The sequence below is a fragment of the Temnothorax curvispinosus genome, unplaced genomic scaffold, assembly GCF_003070985.1.
Source record: "Temnothorax curvispinosus isolate PA1 unplaced genomic scaffold, ASM307098v1 QBEX01016001.1, whole genome shotgun sequence".
In the NCBI taxonomy this organism is placed as follows: Eukaryota; Metazoa; Arthropoda; class Insecta; order Hymenoptera; family Formicidae; genus Temnothorax; species Temnothorax curvispinosus.
The window spans coordinates 105,709-127,795 of NW_020225781.1; the positions used below are offsets into that span (position 1 = coordinate 105,709).

Here is a 22,087-nt window from a genome sequence, read left to right on the forward strand (position 1 = left end):
AGAGAGAGAGAGAAAGGGAGAGAGGGAGAGGGAGAGCACGAATTCTCCGTCGCAGAATTCGTGCGCGTCATCGAGTGACTGGTATCTAGCGGTTTTCAGGAATACGAGGCTCGTATTACGAGCAGGAGCACAAGTTTGCCGAAGACGACAAAGTGCGAGGCAAGAAGGCGCGCGCGCGCGCTCGCACGTGCTGGCGCGGGAAACTTTTTTCCTTTCATCCAGACGCGGTCGTGCAATATTGATAGGCTCGTCTCTAGATAATGGCGTACTATTCCGCGGACTGTAATTGCACGGTAAAAACGGTTTAAAGCCCCGTTCGCTCTCCCTACACAGCCGCGGATAACGTGCGTGGAGAAACGGCGACGACGAACGGTGGATTCCTCTCTCTGTCTGGGGATATGATAATTATGATATTTAGGCCCGGACTTGACGTTATTACCCGAGTTGGCCGTGAGTCTTTCTGCCTTCTCCTTTCCTTCCTGCAATGTGCCAGCCGCGTAAATTCACGATAAATATATGCCGTCGTCGTCGTCGTCGTCGTCGCCGCCGCCGCCGTCGTGCGTCACGCACACGATCGGAGGCACGGTATATTCGAGGCAAGACAACGTACGATTAAACACGATGAAAGCATTTGTGGTACCCGGTGCTTTACCAATTACGATACGGGCCGGCCAGCTTATTATACCCATGAATGTGATATTAATTCGTTCACCGGAATAAGAAATAAAGAGATCAGAAATTGCATATCGATAAATAACGCGCGTACCGATGACGATTAATTAATAAATACAAATTCGTTCTGCAGCTTAATAGCTGTCAGTATTCTTTTCCATAACGTATAGATACATATTATACATATATCTGTTATTAATATTAAAATATTTATTATTCCTTTATGTGAAAATAATATAATTATTCTGTAACAGAGAAAAGAGGGTATTTGTTTACGAGTAGTATTGATAATGAAAAAAGATTTAATATCACGTAACAAATTTTGGCCATAGATAGAAAATAATAATTAATAAATAAATATTCACATTTATAAAAACAGATTATACTTGTCGAAAATGAAAACTGGCCGAATACGCCAATAAATAATAAGTCTCGTCGGCATCTTTAATATATGTATAATATATTATATATACATATACATCACACACACACACAAATAACATTGAAACGGTAGACAATATAAAACGGGACGGATGCACATTAATTGAAGGATTAATATATCGAATATCTAATTCGAGATTCTGTTTGACATCATAGCCGTTTTCACAGAAATTTGAGCAAATTCCGCATGTACAATCACATTTAAGGGACATAGATTGCGCGAATGGACCCCACCTCGTCCCATCCGTTGTCCCGCGTCGTTGGAGAGATGTGAGGTAAAAATATCCAAAAGGATAAATATTCTCGAGTGATAGCGTTTAAAACTGATATCGCCGCGATAAAACGCCACGCTCTCCCATATTAATGCGTCGACAACAAAAACATTTTTTCGCCTATTAGCCCCGGTTTGGCGGCTCGCGGCGCTAAAATGATATTGAATGCGCAGGTATAAAATTAAAATGGCTCGCGTACAATACACACGGCCGGCGGCGGCGCGTCCTTGTTTTCGCCCGCGATTTCGAAAATGCGCATCCGGATTTTAATATATAGACGGAAATAATGGAAAAGAGATATTAAATATCGTCGCGCGTGCCGGCGATATTTACGTTTAGTCTCGTGCAAAATATTTGCGCCGCCGTTGATATCCGCGTGGGTGTATTACACGTATCGCATGGACCCGAAAACGACAACAACAACAATCTGCGCTGTAGGGAGAAGGCACTGCCGTGTTGTGCTGTAGCCTACACCGCCAACCGACGTCAATGGTTCATCGAATGACTTCCCCAGTGTCGGGTGACAGAGCTTTTAGAATCCATCCATGAGTAAACCAACCCGATGACTGCGAACGTATTACTACTATATCCGGGGGTACCCATCTCCCCTCCCTCCCTCATCTCGCCTCCCAATGGTCTCAAATCGCGCGAGGGTGGAAATGATTTACCGTTTTATCACGATATTATAATAGTTTATACATATACACATACTTCATTAAATCCACTGTTACTTGACAATATATTTGTGCAACTGGACATTAAACACGGAGATATATGCAGATTTTATGTCACTTCGTTTACGTCACGAAATGAATATTCTTCTTTCAATTAAAAGACAAAAAAATAAGAATTACTTTTCTAGTTTTCTATCAATTTTTATACGTTTATAAGCGTTAATATGCGATACGAAATTTACGAGTGTAAATAGGTGGCAGTAACCTGAGAGAGTACACGGAAAAATCTTTCTCGATCTTCTCTTTTACGCGAGAGTGAACACGAGATTCCTCGAACGAAACTCCACGTGTCTCTTCGCAGAGACACGATAACGTCTGATCGCGCCTGATTGTATTCGAAGACGAATTAAGCCGCTAATTGCGACTTCCCATGAGGATAATCTCACCTCATTAGATAATCCTGACATTGCTGCACATCGGTTCTATACGTGCGAGGCTCAATAACGTCAAAGACCGTAATTGCTCGATTCCGCAGCCGTTCGAAACGGAGTTCGCATCTGACAAGCTCGAAACGCGAGATATCGAAAGCGGCAAAGATACATTGGCCTTTCCCTACATAGCTCTGGCCTAGATTTTCTATAATTTTATCTCTGTTTTCGATTTTTTTTTTAATTTAACCGATGAACACGTGAATTCGGAGCTGCGTTTAACGACAGAAACTCTATTTAGAATTATTCACATTGTAGTTCTTATGTCATATTGTGTTGCAGTAATAATTAAAATTGCAGAGAAATTTGTTGATTTTATCCGGGACACCGCATAGATCTCAACAAGGCACATCCTCTTTCGCAATACGGAAAACAAGAAGTGATTAGTTACTTTCAGGATATAATTATATACCTCCGTGTGCATGTGCGCAACGCCGTCTCCGTAATCTTCGCTATTTATAATCTCAATGGCATCCCCCATCCCGCCTCGTTATAGCATGCCGCTAATGATTTTTTTGCCACTTGGTCTTCTTTCAAATATCGTCGACGCAGACGTCGTCATTAAGCAGCCATTACATCTTTTCATTTCCCACCCAGAAATTGTGAATAACATTTGTAAAAACTGTTGTACTAGCTTGCATAAAAAAATGCTCGCGCAATTTATACTTGGACGTAAGGTAACGTTTACTTGTTAACCCTTTCGTCGCATATAAAAATACGCGTATGCGTTTATAGCAGAAGTGACATACTCTCGGCGATAAAGAAAGCTCTAAGAAACGATCAATCAAGGCGTCGCTAATCTACATACATGGGAATAACAAACGTGGCCAATGCACCGTAATCGCGGTGCACATGCTTGCCTTGCGCGTTTTTTAAAAGGCAGCCTCCACGGTGCCGCGGCGTAGAAAGGTTAATACCAGTTAAAGTTCAACCGACGTGTTCCCGACGAGCGCGATGGTCTGACGATCAGGTATCGATGCCTCGCAACGCGTCGTAACGACACGACGTTCTTCGCACGACTACGCGCGATAATTAAGTGTCGCTCGACGACGCCCGTCCCGTCCCGCGGCCTCTAATATCGCGGCCGCCCGATAATATCTGTAATCCGCGCAAAATGATTCCGATGCGCGTGGCATGAGCGCGTACCGTGCCTCATAATTAGTTGAGAGACAGAGATGGCGTGGCGCAGCGCGGCGCGGCGGCATAGAGAGAGGAGGACGCGATCATAATTGCCGTTCGCGCGCGTCCGCGGCCGAGTACAATCAATTAAATGGTGCGCGCGTTCGCCATCGCGAGATGGAACAGGGCTCCCCTGCTCCTGTTATAAATCGACATTCCTTTTTTTTTCCCCTCGAATAATCCCTAATTGAGTGGTCTGCATGTATATCGGAAAGATAAATTTTGAAAAATCGACGTCGCGCGCGCCCATGATAAATGCAAATTGCCCATCTGCACTCTGGGATTATCAGCATGAACGTTAATTTCCTAGAATTTATATGTCCTTGTGCGCTTTTTAAAAAAAATTTCGATTATTATTCCCGTGTATTTTAATAAAATGAAGAACGATGCTATCGTGTAACTGTTAAATGAAGCCGCGCGCAACGACGTGCGTTATCGTTGCATCAGCATTGTATTTAAATTGTTAATGCGTATCTTTATTACCTCGCGACGTAATCGAGATCGATACGTCGTGCAGTTGAACGTAAATTAAATGGTACCTTACACATCTTATCGTGCTTCCTGCGAATTTTTTAACGCACACAACAATAATTACTCTTCGATAACCGCCGCCGCCGCCGCTGCTGCGGCAGCGCTTTTTAACCAACTTGCACGACGCTTCTCTCTCTCGCCAAGTTTTAATGAAATGAAAGGAAAAACTCGGGATAAAGTTTGAGGCGCCATGTTACGTCATACGAACTAAAAGTTATAAAACTTGTGGAGTCTTCATCCACTTGTCTTGTCTGTGTACTAACTTTTAGAAAGTACGGCAGCGGGATATTTGCGTGATAATCACGCAAAGAAATTAATATATAAAAAATAAAGTGTGACACACAATCCGAAATCGCGGCGCGAGCGTGAACGTAAATTAAAGCAGAAGAGATTTACAATCCCCTTTTTGCTACCGACATAAATGAAAACATGTACAAGAAACTATCTTGATAAAGGACAATCACATTACGGAAATTTTAATTAGAGAAAAACCGTTTCCGGCTCTTTCCCTTTTAAATGTGACAGGGAAGAGCTAACTAAAAGAACATTACAGCTAATTTGAAAATTAATTAAATTAAGTACCGCTTTCGTAATGGGTTTGTCAAATGTAATATTCGATATTTTCAATATCAAAGGAAAATTCGATAAAATGTTAAATTATGTTGGAAAAACGCTGACAAAAGGATATCGAAATAATACGTAATTAGCTCCTAGATTATTGATTGCTCGTTTTAATGAGAAGTTAAATTTACGAAATTATATGTACACATGCTTAAGATTGATTAAATAACTATACGGGGAAATTACGGTAATCCCGTTATCACGTTCCACGTCGGTTTTAACTAGATATGCCGCGCACAATGCATATGTCCGACGAAATCGGACATATTAAATCTTAAAAGATAGCTTATCATTAAATAGACAAACATTGAACGGCATTACCTGTTGCTGCGCAGCAATATGCTGGTGTTCCAAAACATCCGCCTCTGAAAACCAAAAATATTTTACATTAAGTATGCATGAACAATAATTACTTAATTACTTAATATAATTTTACAACTTTAATTCATATTTAATTGATACAATTTTAAGTGACAAGCGTTTATTATCCAAACAGGTAACTTGATAGTCCGCGAATGCTCAGATTTCGTTTCTCTGTTTTCAGGTATCCGTCGCCGGTGCAGAACGGAGGACCAAACGGCACGACGACAATGAATTGCGCGAGTTCTCAAGGTAAGGATAAAAGACTCACCGCCAGATATTACCGGTGACATCGGCGCGGATCTCGTTTTCCGCAAAAGATTCGAAAACAACTCCGCTAATTCAATATGTTGCGCAACGTTCGCGCGTCCGTTGCATTTAATTACTGCCGACCGCGCGCTGGCAATAAACCCGCTGCGCGATTCGCAATAAAAGTGTAGAGAAGGAGTCTCTCTCTCTTTCTCTCTCTCTTCCTCTAGAGCGGCATGCTGGTGCTCATTAATTAGCGGGTCCCGAAAAAAATTTCCCGGCGAAATTTTCTTCCGATTAAATTAGCGTTGCATTAAATTTATTGGCTGAATTCTCTTTCATAAACTGGCGCGCGAGCCGATCGCGTGCGCGGCTCGCGGCTCGCGGCTTTCTCTCGCTCGCTCACGCCGCACGCACAGCCCTCGTACGTGTATAATTTGCAAATATCAAACGTCGGGCGGATATTTGAAAATATTGACTCTGGTATTTTAGCCGGGCTGCGGCGCGGCCGGGCAATCTCTCGGGCGCAGAAGAGGGGAAAAAAATTATCCGCCTCATGACGATTCAATTTCGCGCGATTATCGCGGCAAAAGGATACCCAGAGAGAGAGAGAGAGAGAGGAAGGTATCCACGCGCGCGGATCAGATACAATATTAATTTTATATTTTTCGCTACTGTATGACAGAAGCGCACGTGGAGAGAGAGAAAGAGAGGGCAAACGCGCGCGCGTGCGACGAACGTGCGGTCGCCGCGGCTCACACGTACGCACGTGCGTGCACGTATATATACGCCGCGCTGCAAAAAGCTCGTCCCCGCGTTTATTCGCGATTGCGAGCGAGCCATTAAACAGATTCGCATGGAATTTCACGACGAAAAAGGGTCGGCGAGCGCGCACAGGCGTTCGGAAATTGCGCGGAACGCGCAATCAATGAAAAAGCTTCATTTCAACGCGAGCTTATTACGAAATTAATTTTCATTATAATGGGATTCTCGTAAGTATCACTCGGTTTTCTGTATAATATTTTTGTACTGCGGGTTTGCCGTGTACGAGGGACGCGCAGCATCCCAGACATTTCAAGTTTTTCACATAAATATCGAACGCGGGCTTTATAGCTCGAATTATTGATACGAGTTTTGTCAGAAAGATAAAGATTCTTGCCGTAACGATTCGATAAATAATTTTGCGAGTAAAGGCTGAATGTACTAGCGCGAAAGATGATAAAGCAGGCGACGTTCGCGTTAGGTCGCGAAGCCGAGGGTCGATATCGCCCCGGCAATTGGCGCGAAATTGTAAAAAAATATTTCCCGAGAGCGAGACCGAGCCGGACAGGTCGGCGCAGGGCGCAGGGCGCACGTTATCGCCGATGCGTGTGGCGGGCGCACGACAATCGTGCCGAAATATACGCGCGGGGCAAAATCCGAGGCCAATTACAAACACGCCGTCTCACCGGGCTGTCAGTCATCAATCCGTGGAATATTTTTCTCTGGGTCAATTGAACAATTCTACGCGTCGTCGGACAGCGAGCGGATGGGCGCGAGTGGGCAGGGTTTTAATGTATTTGCCGTTACCAGGGGCTTTCAACGGCTAACCGGTAAATCTTCTGACGAGCGATTAACTCGTTTCTCTCGGTACTCCTCAGCTATTAAATTACCATCGACGATACCGCCGGCAATAAAACTTGTTCGGGGTGATACTAAACCGAGCGAAAGGTTGCGGTTCGGCCCAAGGATTATACAATAATCTCTTAAATCACTTAAATGCCCCGTTTATTTATTCCCCCATCAAATTATCGGCATTACTTTGAGCTTCATCACCACGGTGTGTATTATGAAATTGATTGATAATGTCTTCAGTGACGTTTCAATCTTTATTGTCAGCTGCTTCGTATTCGACGTGGCGAAACAAGATTATTTTTATATATTGAATAACAGTTGATAAAAAAAAATAGACAAAACCTTTCGTTACGAATGCAATTTAATCAAATTAAATCAAATTAAACGTAGATGTAAAACTTTCATCAGTAAAAATCGAATTTCGAATGCTCTTGGAACTTTATTTGAAAAGTATGAAAGGTTACTTTGCACAAAATCTTGTCAAGAATTCTTTTTTATTGGCGATACATAGCGGTAAATTTCGTCTCGTTGAGTTTTCGCCGTAGAGAGAAAGTTGCAACTTACCGAGGTTTCCCCCGATTTCAAAGCTGTAGAAAAGATAAATTCGATCGTTTGAAAAAGTTCGCGAACAAATATCGAAAGTTCGTAGCGCACTTTGATTCCGGGCAAACCGCCCGGCAGCTGTATCTAGACTGAAGCAGAAAATTCAACTGGTGCCTGTGTTTACCTGTAGCTGCCGAGATTAGAGTTAGACGGTGCTCGATGAGTCAGTCATTTGCTCTCTCTGTTACGCGGTGGAAGTATTTCACAATACGACGAGACGAGATGAGTGACAGGAGTTCCTGTGCGAATTAATAGCGCGATAATTCGAGCTAGTTAGCGTGTACCATACGCGGAAGGAAAATAGAAGAAACACTTGGGGAATGATTAACGAGCCGTCACGGGAGCCTGACGTCTGTGTTGCGCCGAGGTACTATAATTAGGCGAAAAAAGTCTTGTTCCATTTGCACGCGATTTACCACGATGCAAATATAATGTTAATACAAGTAATACGAGATTTAATTGATATTCTTTTCGAACATTATCAAATAACTCACTCTCAAGGTTCGCTCTATAACTTCAGTTCGTTTCGCATATCTTTTTTCCTCAACCCCTTACAGGGCGAACCCGGGAACGGGGAGTTGTTATCGCGCGCGGCTATAAAGAGTTAATTACCGCAATAACGTGGCGCGTCGCGGCACGTCGTCGCGTGAAAAATTTTCGCCCCGCGACGTCCCCGTGAAGCTCGAGGAGCTTCGCCGGTGTCGGGACGACGAGAACGAGCGCCGAAAATCTAAAGGGCGTCGCCCTGTTCTTGTCTCTGTGTGCAGGGGTGATGGTGAAGCAGGAGGCGAGGGACGACGGTTACGAGACGAGTCCGGACCTCGAGATGAGGAGCACCGGCGGTGACAGCAGTCAGCAGTATCACACGCCGCTGACACCACACACGCCGCACACACCGCACACGCCGCACACGCCCCTCACGCCGATATCGGCGACAGCGCATCAACCCCAGCAGCCGGGCTCGACCGCCTCCGCCCTCGGACAGGTGAGTTTTTCATATTCGCCTACTCTGCCACTCTGCCACTCTGCCCCTGACCAAGCCCCGTTTCCGCGTGCCTTCCTCCACCCTCGTTCCCTTCTTTTTCCTCGAACTCTTTCATGTAGCGACCGATAGCGACCGAGTAATTTTATTACATACAATATCATAAAAATAAGCCGGAAGATTAGTGTCGGAAAGTATCGAGAAAAGGTGTATCTTCCGTATATCGCGAAATCATAACGTTCGAGGAACTATAATTGAGATGTTTTGCAGCTAAATTATAACGTTGAAATGCCAGGAATAATGCTACGCTTGCAGAATATATATATGTATATGCATGTGATTGCTTGTAATTATGCCGCGAGGTTGCGTGTAATAATGGCCATATGGCGTATTCTCAATCGATCTTACGTCAGAATTTTGGATTAAATGCAGCATTTCGTTTCGTCTAATTTACGCTAACTGACATGACAATTAGAAATTAACGCTCGCGCACATTCGACTGCCTATGATCGTAGATATAAATGAAAAATCTAAAACCTTCTGGTATATGACATAATTCGAAACGATTAAATATACTCCCTTTTGTAATAACTAATAAAATAACGCTCGTGTAACGCAGTGGTAATAACATGAAATTTACTGTCCACGCGGTACGCGCGCGTGGATTATTATCTTGAAATTCTGTAGCGCGATAAAGTGTGCGATTTAAAATCTGCAGGTCAAAGATGATTGTATTTATAAAAAAGGGTGACAATTAAATTACAAATAATGTGATCGCGATAAGATATTACGGGTCTTCGTGATCGGGTATCGCGACGCGTATCTTCCGCGTAATCGGTGGAGAAAATATGTTATTACGTACAGAAGAGAAAAAAAGTCGCGCGTAAAATACCAAACTTATTAGCCAATAAAAAGCGCAGGCGGTTCTCATTAGGAACCGCCGTATTGGCGTATCTAGCACCTCGCAATCAAAATTACGAGCAATAAATTGCAATAAAGACGCGCGCAATCGCCACTCCGGGATTTTCGCAATGCCGCGCGAGCAGCGATTTGCATTTTCATGTTAGTTTTACGATCTACTTACGCAACATTACCTCTGTCGCGGTACAATGAAAGCCGTGGATGGGCCCGCGCGCGCGGTCTTACTTATTTTCCGCTTAATACGCGGACGAAAGCTCTCGGAACGAGTTGTTCCGCGATCGTTTATGCTTTGCATAATTTCTTTGATTGCCGATTAAAAAATTTAGCGCAAAATGTGCAATAAGAAAATTTCTTTCAACAGATATCATAGAAACGTAATTGCATGGTAATTTTAACGTTACACGTTGTTTGATGAAAAATCTGTTTTTTATTTTTACACTGATAACCGAGTTTCATTAATAAAAGAAAAACATAAATTAATTTCTTAGAGAAGTTTTTTCCATAAGAGTAGCATATATAATAACTTCGTGATATATTTATTATTTATATCTACGTCAAGAGAAACGAGATATAATTCAACTATGGTGAAAGAAATATAAAGGGAATTATTGCATCTTTCCAGCGGCTTTTGGCTTTTTCACTTTACAAACCGGCAAAATAAAAGCTTTTACAAATGTGTTTCGGATGAATATTTTGACGGTGGTAATTTTCAGGGATTTCAATCAGAACGCGCATTTTCCGCTCATGAATTAATTGCAGATTGCCCAGCTCCCCAATTTGGCTATCGGCGCTATCGCGCGCGAATTACAGAAATTTCATCCGAAATTAAATTGCCATTATATCCGCAAAGTTGTTATCCGCTGTCGAGAGATCGATAGTCTTTTTCTCGAAAATTATCTCGTGACGTGACGACCGATCGATCTCGGTTTTACCAGCTCCTCATTTTAACGAATGAACGGCCGACGAGCGAAGCGAATTTCCGTTGATCGAATTGTTAACCGTGAACACGTCTCGGATTTATCGAGTTCGCATTATCACGCTTCTCTTTTCTTGATCCCGTTTCACATTGTTTTACTTAACCCTTCCCTAGATTCCCCGACGTCCAATTGTTTCTGCGTAAACGAGCCAGACATTCAAAGCGTAGACGCCTTTTTCCGAGACGATTGAAGAAATGAATAGCCTAGAAGAGACGCCAGTCGAAAGTTGTGCATTATCTTTATAGGAAAAAAAATTAGTGAAATCGAATTTCTCTAATTGATCTTTTTATTTTCGAATGTGTGACTCAGTTATTACTTTTCTATATCAGAAAGAACACACGGAAAGACGGAGTTAGATAAGCAAAGATACAGTGTATGTTTGCTCTATTATCGCAACGACGGATATTTCCCGAAACACATATAAGATTAATGGCTCTTGAAGTCGATAAACGAATATCGTTTGCGCAACGTCTCGCAATAAAAATCTTCTATTTACCTGTTTTTAACGCAAATATTGTGCTCTATAACATCACCGGATAAAACAAATCTGTGCGCTACATTCGCGACACGGTTCTTTTGTTTGCAAATAATAACAATGTGGCATACGCGCACGTATACATACGTTCTTATCGCACGTAATATTGTCGGCGACTTTCGAGCGAAGCCCCGAGCTCCGTGAAAAAGGGTAGGGATAACGCGTTATTGGTAACTATACCAGTCAGTGCGGCCCTTATCTTCGCGGAATTTCAACCTCGATTTCGCAGGGTTATCACTGGGTCAAGAGCGCGGGTGTGCCGGCTGAAAAGACGCGTACAGTTAGGGGGACCAGGTTGGAGGGTATTTGCAAACGAGGGTATGTTTATGTGTCGCGATAAAAAAAAAATCCTCGATCCCGCGCTCTGCCGAATTCGCGTAATCTCTTTATGCTTTCATTTCCGTGGGCGAAAAAGCGACGGGGTCCTTTCCCCGAGTGTACATTAAACGCGGCCCGTTGCAGGAGCTTTGTTTTTCTTACATGTTTCTGAACGAAAATAGACACGGGAAGTAGACGCTGTGTTTTCGAGCAAGCTTCACGAAATAATCTGCATCCGCGTATTCGCTGAAATGAACGAACGACAGTGAGATCATTTAAAATTAAGAGTGCTGAATATGCGAATATCGGTAAATTATCGCATTATTGACAGCTTTCAGAATACAATAACGGCCTGTTGAATAATTTCTGATTTCATCTGGCGGGATAGCGTTTCAGGCATTTATTTTAGTCCGCGATATCGGATTTTTGCGCGAACGTCGAGAAGAGTCAGGGAACAAAACGTCACTTGGATACCTGTCGCGTTAATCATCTAACACCGCCTCGTTAATATCGCCACGACAAAACTGCATCGATACAAGGAACTTTTCCAGATAATTTGACCCTCTTTATATTACCGAAACGAAAAATTACCGTACGTTCAACGTCCTGTCAGATATTCAGTTCTCATAGAGCTTGTCATTCATCGAAAACATAATTATGCAGCCAACGAATCTTACTCTTATTTTTTTTTTCTAATTTCATATTCAAAAAGGGGGCAGAAAATCACTGAAACCTCAGTTGATTTTAGCTAATGCAAAAAGCAGACGGCACAAAAAAGTGCAACAGGAGAAGAACGGTGATCGCGTCAGTCCGTAACACGCGCAATTTTGCAAAAAAAGAGACACAGCTGCACATTTTACAACCGCGAATAGCTGATACGTTGTACGTGGCCGTGTATTTTCGGTCCATGCGGCAATTGCGCTATTACTATTTCCCCAAGGGCATCGAGAGAGAGCGAGCGAGAGAGAGAGGGGGGGCGAGGGGAGAAGGAGAGAGAGAGAAGGCGAGGGAGGGAGGAAGGGAGAGAGAAAGAGATACATATAGCGCCGGCTGGAATACATACGTTTTATGATCGCCACTGTACGTGTCCGTGATCGTCGGTACATGTTTTACGTCGGGATTGTACGTGCCCAGGAAAAATTTCATTTTTCCGCAGCCGGCCGCCTGCGAAACTTGCGGACGCGACGAAAAATTTCGCGGTGTAATTTCGAGGTGGAATTAAATTAGGCTGGGACATCAGCCGTCATCGCGATTCGGGATATCGCAAGGATAATTCACCGCGACCGGTGCGCTAGCATTTTCCCTCCCATCGTATGTATTATTCAGAGAAACGCGAGAAATTCGGTCAGAGTAAATACAGTAATACGGTCTACCCGTAATAATATCGTACAATAAAGAAACATCGCGTCCGGACTTATAGCGTATTCATAATCCTTCGTTGAGGATAAGTATTCCTTGTTCCTCATTCTATATTTCATAAATCTTAAGGTTCCTTGATCGGTCAAGGAAGGTTTATGAATTGGCTATTATTGTGAAACATTTAAAGCCTCGATGTGTGTAGTCTTTTATCATGGATTATATGTTGCGCGAATTTTAATTTTGCGGGACCGAGAGATGCTACCTCTGCAAAATTTCATTTCGAACAAGGAACAGAAACGTTCAAACACTTTCTCCGGTCTTCCTATCCTCCGTCCTTGATCCTAGCCACTTTCGCGGTGCCATTTCGATGCGAAAGTTCTGAAACCTTTGCATTATTCCGGCGGACATGACGGCGCCGAATACGATAAGCGCGACGTGTATCCACCAACGTCTGCTGACGCTCTTTTTTCCAGGTCGCGATAAAATGCGAGACGCCGGTGGACCCGTATTCGTTCGTCGACGAGGAGATGTCGATGGGCGGCATGAGGACGGCGAGCAGTCCAGGCGGCGGCGGCGGCGGCGGTGGCAATCCCGAGAACATGACGTGTCCGGGCGGCGCCCAACCTGGGCTGGGTACACCCACGTCGACGCCGCCCGGGGCGCTGCCCGGGCCACAACATCATCAGATGAATCTCGTGATGAACGGCGCCGCCAGCGTCAATCCACAGCTGGCGCATCAGCCGAAGAAGCGGGGCCGCAAAAAAAAGTCGGAGATGATACTCACCCCCGAGGAGTAAGAGTCTAGCGTATATAATCAATTACAGAGTGCAACGCGCTCGACCGCGATTATACTGACCCCGGTGATTCTAATCTCAGTCCGACGTCGTGCTCCTTCTCGCGACTTCGCCAAAATTATGTACCGCATGACTCTTTGTTACATGTAATTCAATCACACGCTTGCGTAATCGTGTGGCAAGTTTATAATACACGAGGCACAAGACGAGGCTTGTCGTGTTCGTTGTGAGACTCGCTGTTAAAAAAAAAAATTAATTTAACTTTGTAAAAGCCCGACGCGAAATACCGTTCACGGACGTGTGAAGCTGACGGCGCGACGTCAAAATTCATTTATACGGTCTCAACCCTTTAAGGACGGGCATCTTGAAAATCGCATTCTCGTGGTTCGTACCAACACGGCTATCCTGAAGGGTTAAGCTAAAATTAATATTAAAACAACATTTTATACTTTCATAAAATTGAATTCAGAATTACAACCTGCGGTATAGAGATAATTATTATCATAATTAATAAATACGTTAATGAGTCCGAAGAGAAGCGAAGAGCCGAGGAGGAACACACAGGTCGGACACGAAGCCGCGACGCGATGTAACCAGAGTTAGTTATATATTTGCATGCAGCCACGGTTAAAAATATCCGCTCTGCTAACAATGTCCGTCTGACCGGGCACCATGTTGCTGATCCGATAGGATCTTGAGTTGCGCTTATTTTTGTGAAGCCGGCCGAAAACTTAAAAATAGTTCCGCATATTAGGAACGTAACACGATCAGATGCGCGCCGCTATTACGGAGATACGTCAGGAGATAACGCGCTCATTAAAACGTTAATTGAAGATATTCATGCCCTCTTGACACGTTGTACATCGGTATGTCTATTTAATTGAATACCCTGTAGTGGTTAAACAAAGGCCCATTATGCCGACGTATAAATATCCTGCTTCCCCTATCAACATTTTTTTTTTACGAAACTGCGCGCTACTGTTGCATAAGGCTTAAAAGGAAGAACGGCGTGCGTAAATATATTAATTAACGTGATCAGTCATCTATGTTCCGCTGCAGAACTACGCTAATTTGCACATTTTATTACAATGCTTATATATCTCGTATTAAAATATATTCGCATTTATTAATACTTATATCCTGCACATCGACAAAGTGATTTTCATGATTTTGTTATTAACGTTTTATTACCCGAGCGTGTGTCTCGTTTAAAAATGTAAGGACCATAAATTGCATTTTGCCGTCGTCACTTTATCTTACGAGATCCGAGCTTATTCATCCGTGTATTATTCGCGCGTATTCACGACGGCTTACAAAAGTCCCCCAGTCGATACAAAACCTTACATTGTATTACAGTGTCACAAATCGAAACGCGCAGTGTCCAAGGCGCGCGCAAGTTCGCCGGCTTGGACAAAAAGCAAACGCGGAAAGTCCGCGTCTTCTGCCGATCGAAAGAAATAGTTGCGCGCCTTTCGCTGAATCGTATGACGCAGCATAAAGGAATCCAGCGTATTATTAAGGCCCTCTGTATCCACCTTTTTTTTTTCCTTACAGAGCGGAGCTCGCGGAGGCCAAGAAACGCGCAAAGACGTACAAAGAGAGGAAGAAGCACGACAGGTTCGACGGCATGCCGGAAGAGGAAGTGAGCAAGCGCGTTCTACCGGACCACCTCACCAGCAACCTTGACATTATTATAGTAAGCCCGTCTGTACATATAATTATTCCGTACTAGCATCGAGTAAATACGACCCAAGCTGACCCGCGAGTTATATTCCCGCTGTTCTTTATCGTACATCAATATTGCGTCATCTTGTCAAGCCATGTAAATTTCCGGAGAACACTCGATATACCGCGTATATAAGCGCGGCTATAACTTTACGTTAAAGGTGTTTTGGACAGCTAACAATAGTCATACAATAGAATAACGAGATAGAGCACGCACGCGTGTTTCAAACGAATCATCCAGTATCGATAAATTGAATTGTCCGCGAGGTTGTCGCGGAGTGTCTCATACTAAATAAGCGGCGTATCAATTCCGCGACTCTTCACCGCCGAACGGCAATGATAATTCATTAAATCGCGTCGTAACGTTAACAACAATAAAAACATCATTTTCACCGGGGCGCGAGCATTTCTGCCGGCACGCCGCGTAATTTATAGCAGGGTATATATCGCGGCCGTGCGTGTCATTTGTAATGCCGCATTACCAATGCGCCGCAATGTCATTCTTGATCGAATGACGGTAATTAATCCGATACGCGCGTGCGGCACGGCGCGGCACGGCCCGACTCGGCTCGGCTCGGCTCTAACTGGCGCGAGAATCCATCTTGGAGTCACTGCCGCGCGAAAACGCGTGGATTCCCTGCACGCAGTAACGACAAATGGCAATCGCCGCCTCCACAACAGCCGGCCTAATCGCTTTAATGATCCGTGTGCGATCCGGTTATCACGCGGCACGCCGGTCGTCATTGCGTATGTATACATATAGAGAGAAAGAGAGGCTGAGAGAAAACGAAAAAGAGAGAAACTGGTCGACCACACGGACCAGTTTTGCCGATGTCGGGTAACTTAAATCTTAATTGACTCCTCGTCTTTTTGTAGAACAAGTTTTCTAAAGAAAACTAAAGGAAAGACTGAAACTAATTAGAGGTTAAACTCAATTGACTTTGCGAAACCAACAACGGTTCAGCTATTAATTGTTCAACAGCATAAAATATAGGTAGGTACTTTCAGGGATGAAACTGAATCGGGAGTTATTCTCGTGAAATGAAGGGTATCGTCAGAATTGATAAATAAGTCAAGTTGTCCGTCAGTCAGGTGAATCCGCCGGTGGATAAAGAATCGGACATTGCAATCGGCTAAAATCCGAAAACAATTTCGGGCGATTCTGCAGTGTTCTACGTACGTGTCATTTTCGTCACCACGCGTTAGCGTGATCTTTATTGAATGCAAGCGAGAGAATGGGAATTACGTTCTCGTTACAAACGCGACGACCCGCCGCGCGCGCGTTGATCGATCACCCGATACCGGTGTAAACGGGTATAAACAGTTTAACGGGTGAGCATCATGGTCATTACGAGTGATTGTTATAATCCGATATGCGGCCGTCGTTATCAAAATTGGGGTGACTTAAATGACGGAACCGAGAGGCTCGTAACGATTTCAGTATTTTAATCGTATCACAACATCCCCGCAACGTAGCTTGATTTATATTCACAACCCCCGATTCTCTTTATATAATAATGAAATTGTCATATTTTTGACAAGCGCGCACAATTACGTAGTATTATGATGATTAAGAGCACATTATCGAAGCAATTTGTCGATTAATTTAGTACACAAATATTAAAAATTAAATTTCTACGATATATACTCTCCCTGTGTGCATCTCATGTTATCATGCAATGAGCAGATTCTAAAACTTACCGAATCTAATCCTGAGTTTTCCGAATTAACTTGATTTTGCAATGAGCATGATTTAGGTTATTCGCAAGGTTCCGACCGTCAGAAATGTCATCAGTGTACGGAAGAAAACTGATCGAGATCACTTCCACATTTTCTTCTCGAGAGAAGGCCGCGTGCGTTATTTATCGTATATAATAAGGCACGAACGCCATCGGCCATTTTCATCCGGGGAGTCTGTTAACGCGCTCCACGGTCCATATTCATATATTACCCGAAACGAGTTGTCACCGTGGTCGATCATCCGTCAAGCGGTGTAAACGCTTTAACGGGCCGTGGGCAATTCGGTTATTACGCCCGACGTTGTAATCGAACGCAGCGGGACACTGTTCGCTGCTCCCCATAGAATGCACCCCCTGGTGCACCCCCAGCGCGACCCCCCCCCCCGCCCCTCTTCTCTCCTCTCAATTCTATCCGTCTCTCTTCCGCCCTGCGTTCCGTTCCTACGTGAGCGACGCGTTGTTTTCAATCGGTGACAATTCCATACCCTTCCTCACGTCCAACCACCACCTCGTGGCCACCCCCGCCCGTCATTTTATCCTCGTTTATCCCGGCCGCCATTCGGCGCCGGCCGAGCGGCTAACGCATTGGCGTTAACGCGCTAATGCGATACGTACTTTATGTCGACGGCGAGCTGCGGGGGAATGGGGATGGAGACACACGCAAACATACACGCGCATACACGCACAGAGGAGTTTGGGGTATACAGCAGGAGGAGGATTCGCTCGTACGCGACTAATAATAACGCGATTTTAACGGTGCGATATACGTCGTCGTGCCGTAGCTTTTTCCCTCTAGCTCTCTCTCTCTCTCTCTCTCTCTCTCTCTCGCCCTCCCTCCCCCTCATCGGAATCGAAGGTGCGATCGAGAAATGCATTACCCGAATCGCAGAGATACGCGGGGATTCCTCAATAGGCGCGTGAAGCATGCGTTGCGTGCTCCACGCTTTACAGATATTTCTATTTAATAGAGAATAACTATTAATAAATAAGCAAGTGCCAAATTTGTAAATCACGCCTATGTTTTTCGCCCCATTATTTTTATTAATTAACAATTTTTTGAAAGTATATGCCGTCGGAGAAGAGTTGGGTTCTCGATTTCCAAACCGCTGAAATTCAGAAATTCCTGCAACACACATCGCGTCCATTTCGATCATCATTTAATTACCTTAACAACCGCGATGTTTCACAAGGCACGCGATTCATAATAACATCCTCGAGGGCTTGAATGCAGCGCTAAACAGAGGCGAGAACAGAAGAATTCAAACTAATCAGCCGCCGATCCTTTCTCGTGCCTCGCGGACGCGTCGCGATTCTTAATGGAACGCGCGCGCACACGTACACGCACGCGCGCGTGCACACACGCGAGTCCCGCGGACGTGCACTTTGTCATGCAATTATCCCGAGGAGTATACGGCCGTTCCGTTGCGCGGTGAATGTTAATCTCTATTTACCGACGACGACGGCGGACGTCGCGTCGCCGTGGCTAGGCGCGAGATAAACGTCGATAAGTTACGACACAAGATTCCCCGGCGGCGATACAGCCCCCTCGCGCGCACCTTGCACTTGCGAAAAGGTCAGTTGCAAGTCAGGGAAAAAAGAGAGGGAGAGAGAGATCTTGAGAGAGAGAGAGAGAGAGAGAGAGATCGCGCGGGAGTGCATCGGCGAGGAGAAGAGATAGGAGGAGGGTTTAATAACGCGCGAGATGTGCGCCTAATGGTGCTCGCGCGGCCGCGCACATCACGTATCCTTGGACTTTGTCGTTATTAATTACCTAACCGGCGGAGCGAGGAGCGAAGATAATGCGGTTGTGCAACAGGTACCAACGCCGCACCTGCGCCTCCTCCTCCGCCTCCTCCTCCCTCCCGCCGCGCCGTTGCATAATCGCGAGTAAGAAACGCGCACGTGAAGTCGTACGCGAAACGGGGAAAGAAATCGATCCCTTCTCTGCCTCTTTCTCTCCCCCCCGATTTAGAGACACCGCGATACGTACGGAAGTGCAGCGTGTCGTCGTGCCATGCGCGCGGGAGAGATTAAGTTTAATTAATTCGGTTTACGCGAAAAACGGGACGAAATGAAAAAGGGCCCTTTTACTGGAGAAAACGTAGGAAATTAACTAAGCGTAGATAGATTTAAATAACCGCGCTAATATTATTTAATAAAGTCGAGCAAAGTGGAATTATGATAACGCAACTCTTTTTCAATGACGATTATTACGGCTGTTCCAAATTATTAAAAAGAAAAGAGTATTCGTTCAACGTTCGGAAAATCATCGAAAAAGATTTGTTAATTTCAATATGAGATGATCATCGCTTTGTTCGATGTGTTCAAAAGGTTTCAATTGTCTCATTTTTCATTTCGAAAAGGTATTCATTGTTCCAATGGAATCTGCTGACGCGGTTATATTCATAGGAAATCGAGTAAAATTGGAAAGAGTATTGAAAGTAGGTGACAATAGATGAGATCTTAAAGCAGAATTGCGCCGAGATGCGAAGATATTTGTCCCGTTTTTATTCATCGACGAAGAGCGTATTAAGAGTATCAGTTTTTAATTGTGTTTAATAAATATCTTTCGTGACCGAATAAGAAAAATTCTTAAGCACTTAGACGAAAGCTTTCACGAAACAGAACTTGATTGGGCAGCTTGGAATTTCGTATTTTGCAGATTAAAAACGCTCCATTGAAGTAGTATTGCCCTCGTAATGGCGGAATTAATTTCGTCCATTATATGGATACACGCAATTTCTCGTCGAGCCTTTTTCGAAACCTTTGGGAACTAAATTAAACATTATGCATATGGCGCATTCAAACTATATTTCCATAATGTATGCTTCATTTTATTATACATTTTCCCTCTTTCTTTTTATTTATAATTACGATCGGACACCAAATTTTCTACCGCGTTAAAAATATCATTTTCTAAAGAGATGCCTGTATAAACTCGGTAAAGTTTTATTCATCGAAATGCCTTCATTAAATTCAAGCCATCAACATAATTTGCCATTAGTTTTCATCATATTGCATCTATATACATAATCAATCGCGCGACGGTCTGCCTTAATTAACAGGTATACCAGATTTACAATCGATTCTCATTCCTCGTTTACGCGTGCATTTTTTTTTTTTTATTGCGTGTCAAACATTGAGAGGAACATTGATAAAGCCAACGTTTTTTTTTCTCCAAAGTCTTAAACTTAGCTTTGACAATCGGCAGAAAGCGAAATTAATTACGTCGACAACAACGCGTGACACGAACGACTCTCCGGGCGTTTTTCCTCGTCTGGAAAAAACTCGGCAGAAAGTCGAAGAAAGACGAAGAGACAATAATTTCGCCGTTTTAAAACACGGAAATAAGTTGGAAATAAGCATGAGTATTAATTTCTAGACGATCGACGCGGAGAGAGAGTCCGAGGAGATTTCAAAGCGGAACAAATACAAGCGACGTCGAGACGTGAGAGACTTAAGAACATCCGTTTGTTTTTGTATTACTAATGTGGCTAATTAAAATAACAATGAAACAATCGTGTCTGCAATTAGCGAAAACGTGCAATCGTGTATTCGCGATTTATTCAAACTGTTTAGTTTACTATGAGTATTGTAGGATGGTGTCTAGAAATGTTTTAAAGATTCTAACGAATCGTTCCTTTTACTTTGCAGATTGGTATCAACCCCGGACTGTTCGCGGCTTATAAGGGACATCACTACGCTGGACCTGGAAATCACTTCTGTGAGTCATTCTATCTTCCGTTCATTTTGTCGAGGATCACGAAATTTGCGTCAAATCAAAATACATAATAACGTTAATTAGCAACAAAAGGTATATTTTAAGTTAAATTAAACTAATTTTATTATGATTAATTTTACGTTAATTTGCATCTTAAACGAAAACGATCAAGTAACGCGACCATAAACAAAAAAATGATAAAAAAAGAAGGAGGTGTTTCATGACGAGAGCGGTAAGGAACAGTGAAGTCATAATAATAAATGAAGGAAGAGAGTCTTTTGTAGCCGCTGACAGGTACTACTACCAGGACATGAATTCGCAATTCGAATTCCGAACATCCGTATAAACGAGCGCCAATGTGTCCGACAATCGTGGCGCTAACGAACCCACACCATTACCATAGTCTTGCAAGCGAGCCTCGCCTTTGCGTCTCTCGAAGTTTCCGCATAAAATTGCATAACGTTATACCCGCCCCGGGAAAATCGAGTGCGCTTTACGCGCGCCTCGTCTAAGACGCGTTTCGAGGAGAGTAATTATCAAGTCAACGAGAAAATCAGAGTCGGCGAGAAAAATGGGAGACAGGAGGAGAACGCCAGGGGCGATTATCGTTCAGGGCCATCGCTTCGAAAAAATCGGAGCAATTCATCATCCGCGCAAAGGAAATAAACACGGCGAAACATAAACGCCGCTAAGTTAATAGAGCCAACTTTTTTGCATTGATTAATGCGTACGATCTGCAGGACTCTGCGCCTGTGCGATAAATGTAGGCTAGGATTCGCCTAAATGAACTAAAACGACGCTGGGGCGAACACGGTAAAATTCGCGGATCCGGGGAAAAGCCTGTCGAGAGCCTAGCCGGCCTCTATGACCCGATCGAGCCCTCATCTCGCGCTTTTTTCTGCACCGGGGAACCCGGGATCTCTGAAATCGCGAAACCTGCATCGATGAGCACACAGCGAGAGCGCGTTGCAACGCGCATAAATCACCCACGGCACGAATGTAAAACCTACAGTTTTAATACGGCACATATCCCATGTACATACGCTATGTGTTTATTTTTGCCTTGCTTATGCAACGTCGATTAATACATTTTAATATGATTTATATATGCGGCGCACAGCGCGGATACCATAAAAATCTTCATCAATTTCGTACAAAAGCTCACTTCCGGGAGAAAGTATGCTGATATAATTGGGTCCTTTGTATCGCGGTCCTCGCATGGCTTGACAATTTTTCTATTAAAAGCAAGAAAGAGTACTAATCGGTGGAAGAAATATTTACGTAAAATTAATTTAAAAAACGAAGAAATAAG

At 43.8% G+C, this 22,087-nt stretch overlaps 2 protein-coding genes across 3 annotated transcripts in view; one reads left to right on the forward strand and one right to left on the reverse strand.

Annotated features, from left to right (window-relative positions):
- LOC112466214 overlaps positions 1 to 22,087 on the reverse strand; it is a 120,645-nt gene that overhangs the window by 79,205 nt on the left and 19,353 nt on the right. For both annotated transcript variants that reach the window (XM_025034176.1, XM_025034175.1), the window contains exon 2: positions 5,200 to 5,243. In XM_025034176.1, coding sequence (XP_024889944.1) covers positions 5,200 to 5,243 — 44 coding nt within the window. The remainder of the gene's footprint in view (positions 1 to 5,199; positions 5,244 to 22,087) is intronic.
- The window catches only part of LOC112466215, a 110,770-nt gene that overhangs the window by 59,474 nt on the left and 29,209 nt on the right, over positions 1 to 22,087 (forward strand). Inside the window, exons 2-6 of the mRNA XM_025034181.1 lie at positions 5,423 to 5,490; positions 8,472 to 8,689; positions 13,270 to 13,589; positions 15,145 to 15,286; positions 20,709 to 20,778. Of these exons, the coding sequence (XP_024889949.1) occupies positions 5,423 to 5,490; positions 8,472 to 8,689; positions 13,270 to 13,589; positions 15,145 to 15,286; positions 20,709 to 20,778 (818 nt within the window). The remainder of the gene's footprint in view (positions 1 to 5,422; positions 5,491 to 8,471; positions 8,690 to 13,269; positions 13,590 to 15,144; positions 15,287 to 20,708; positions 20,779 to 22,087) is intronic.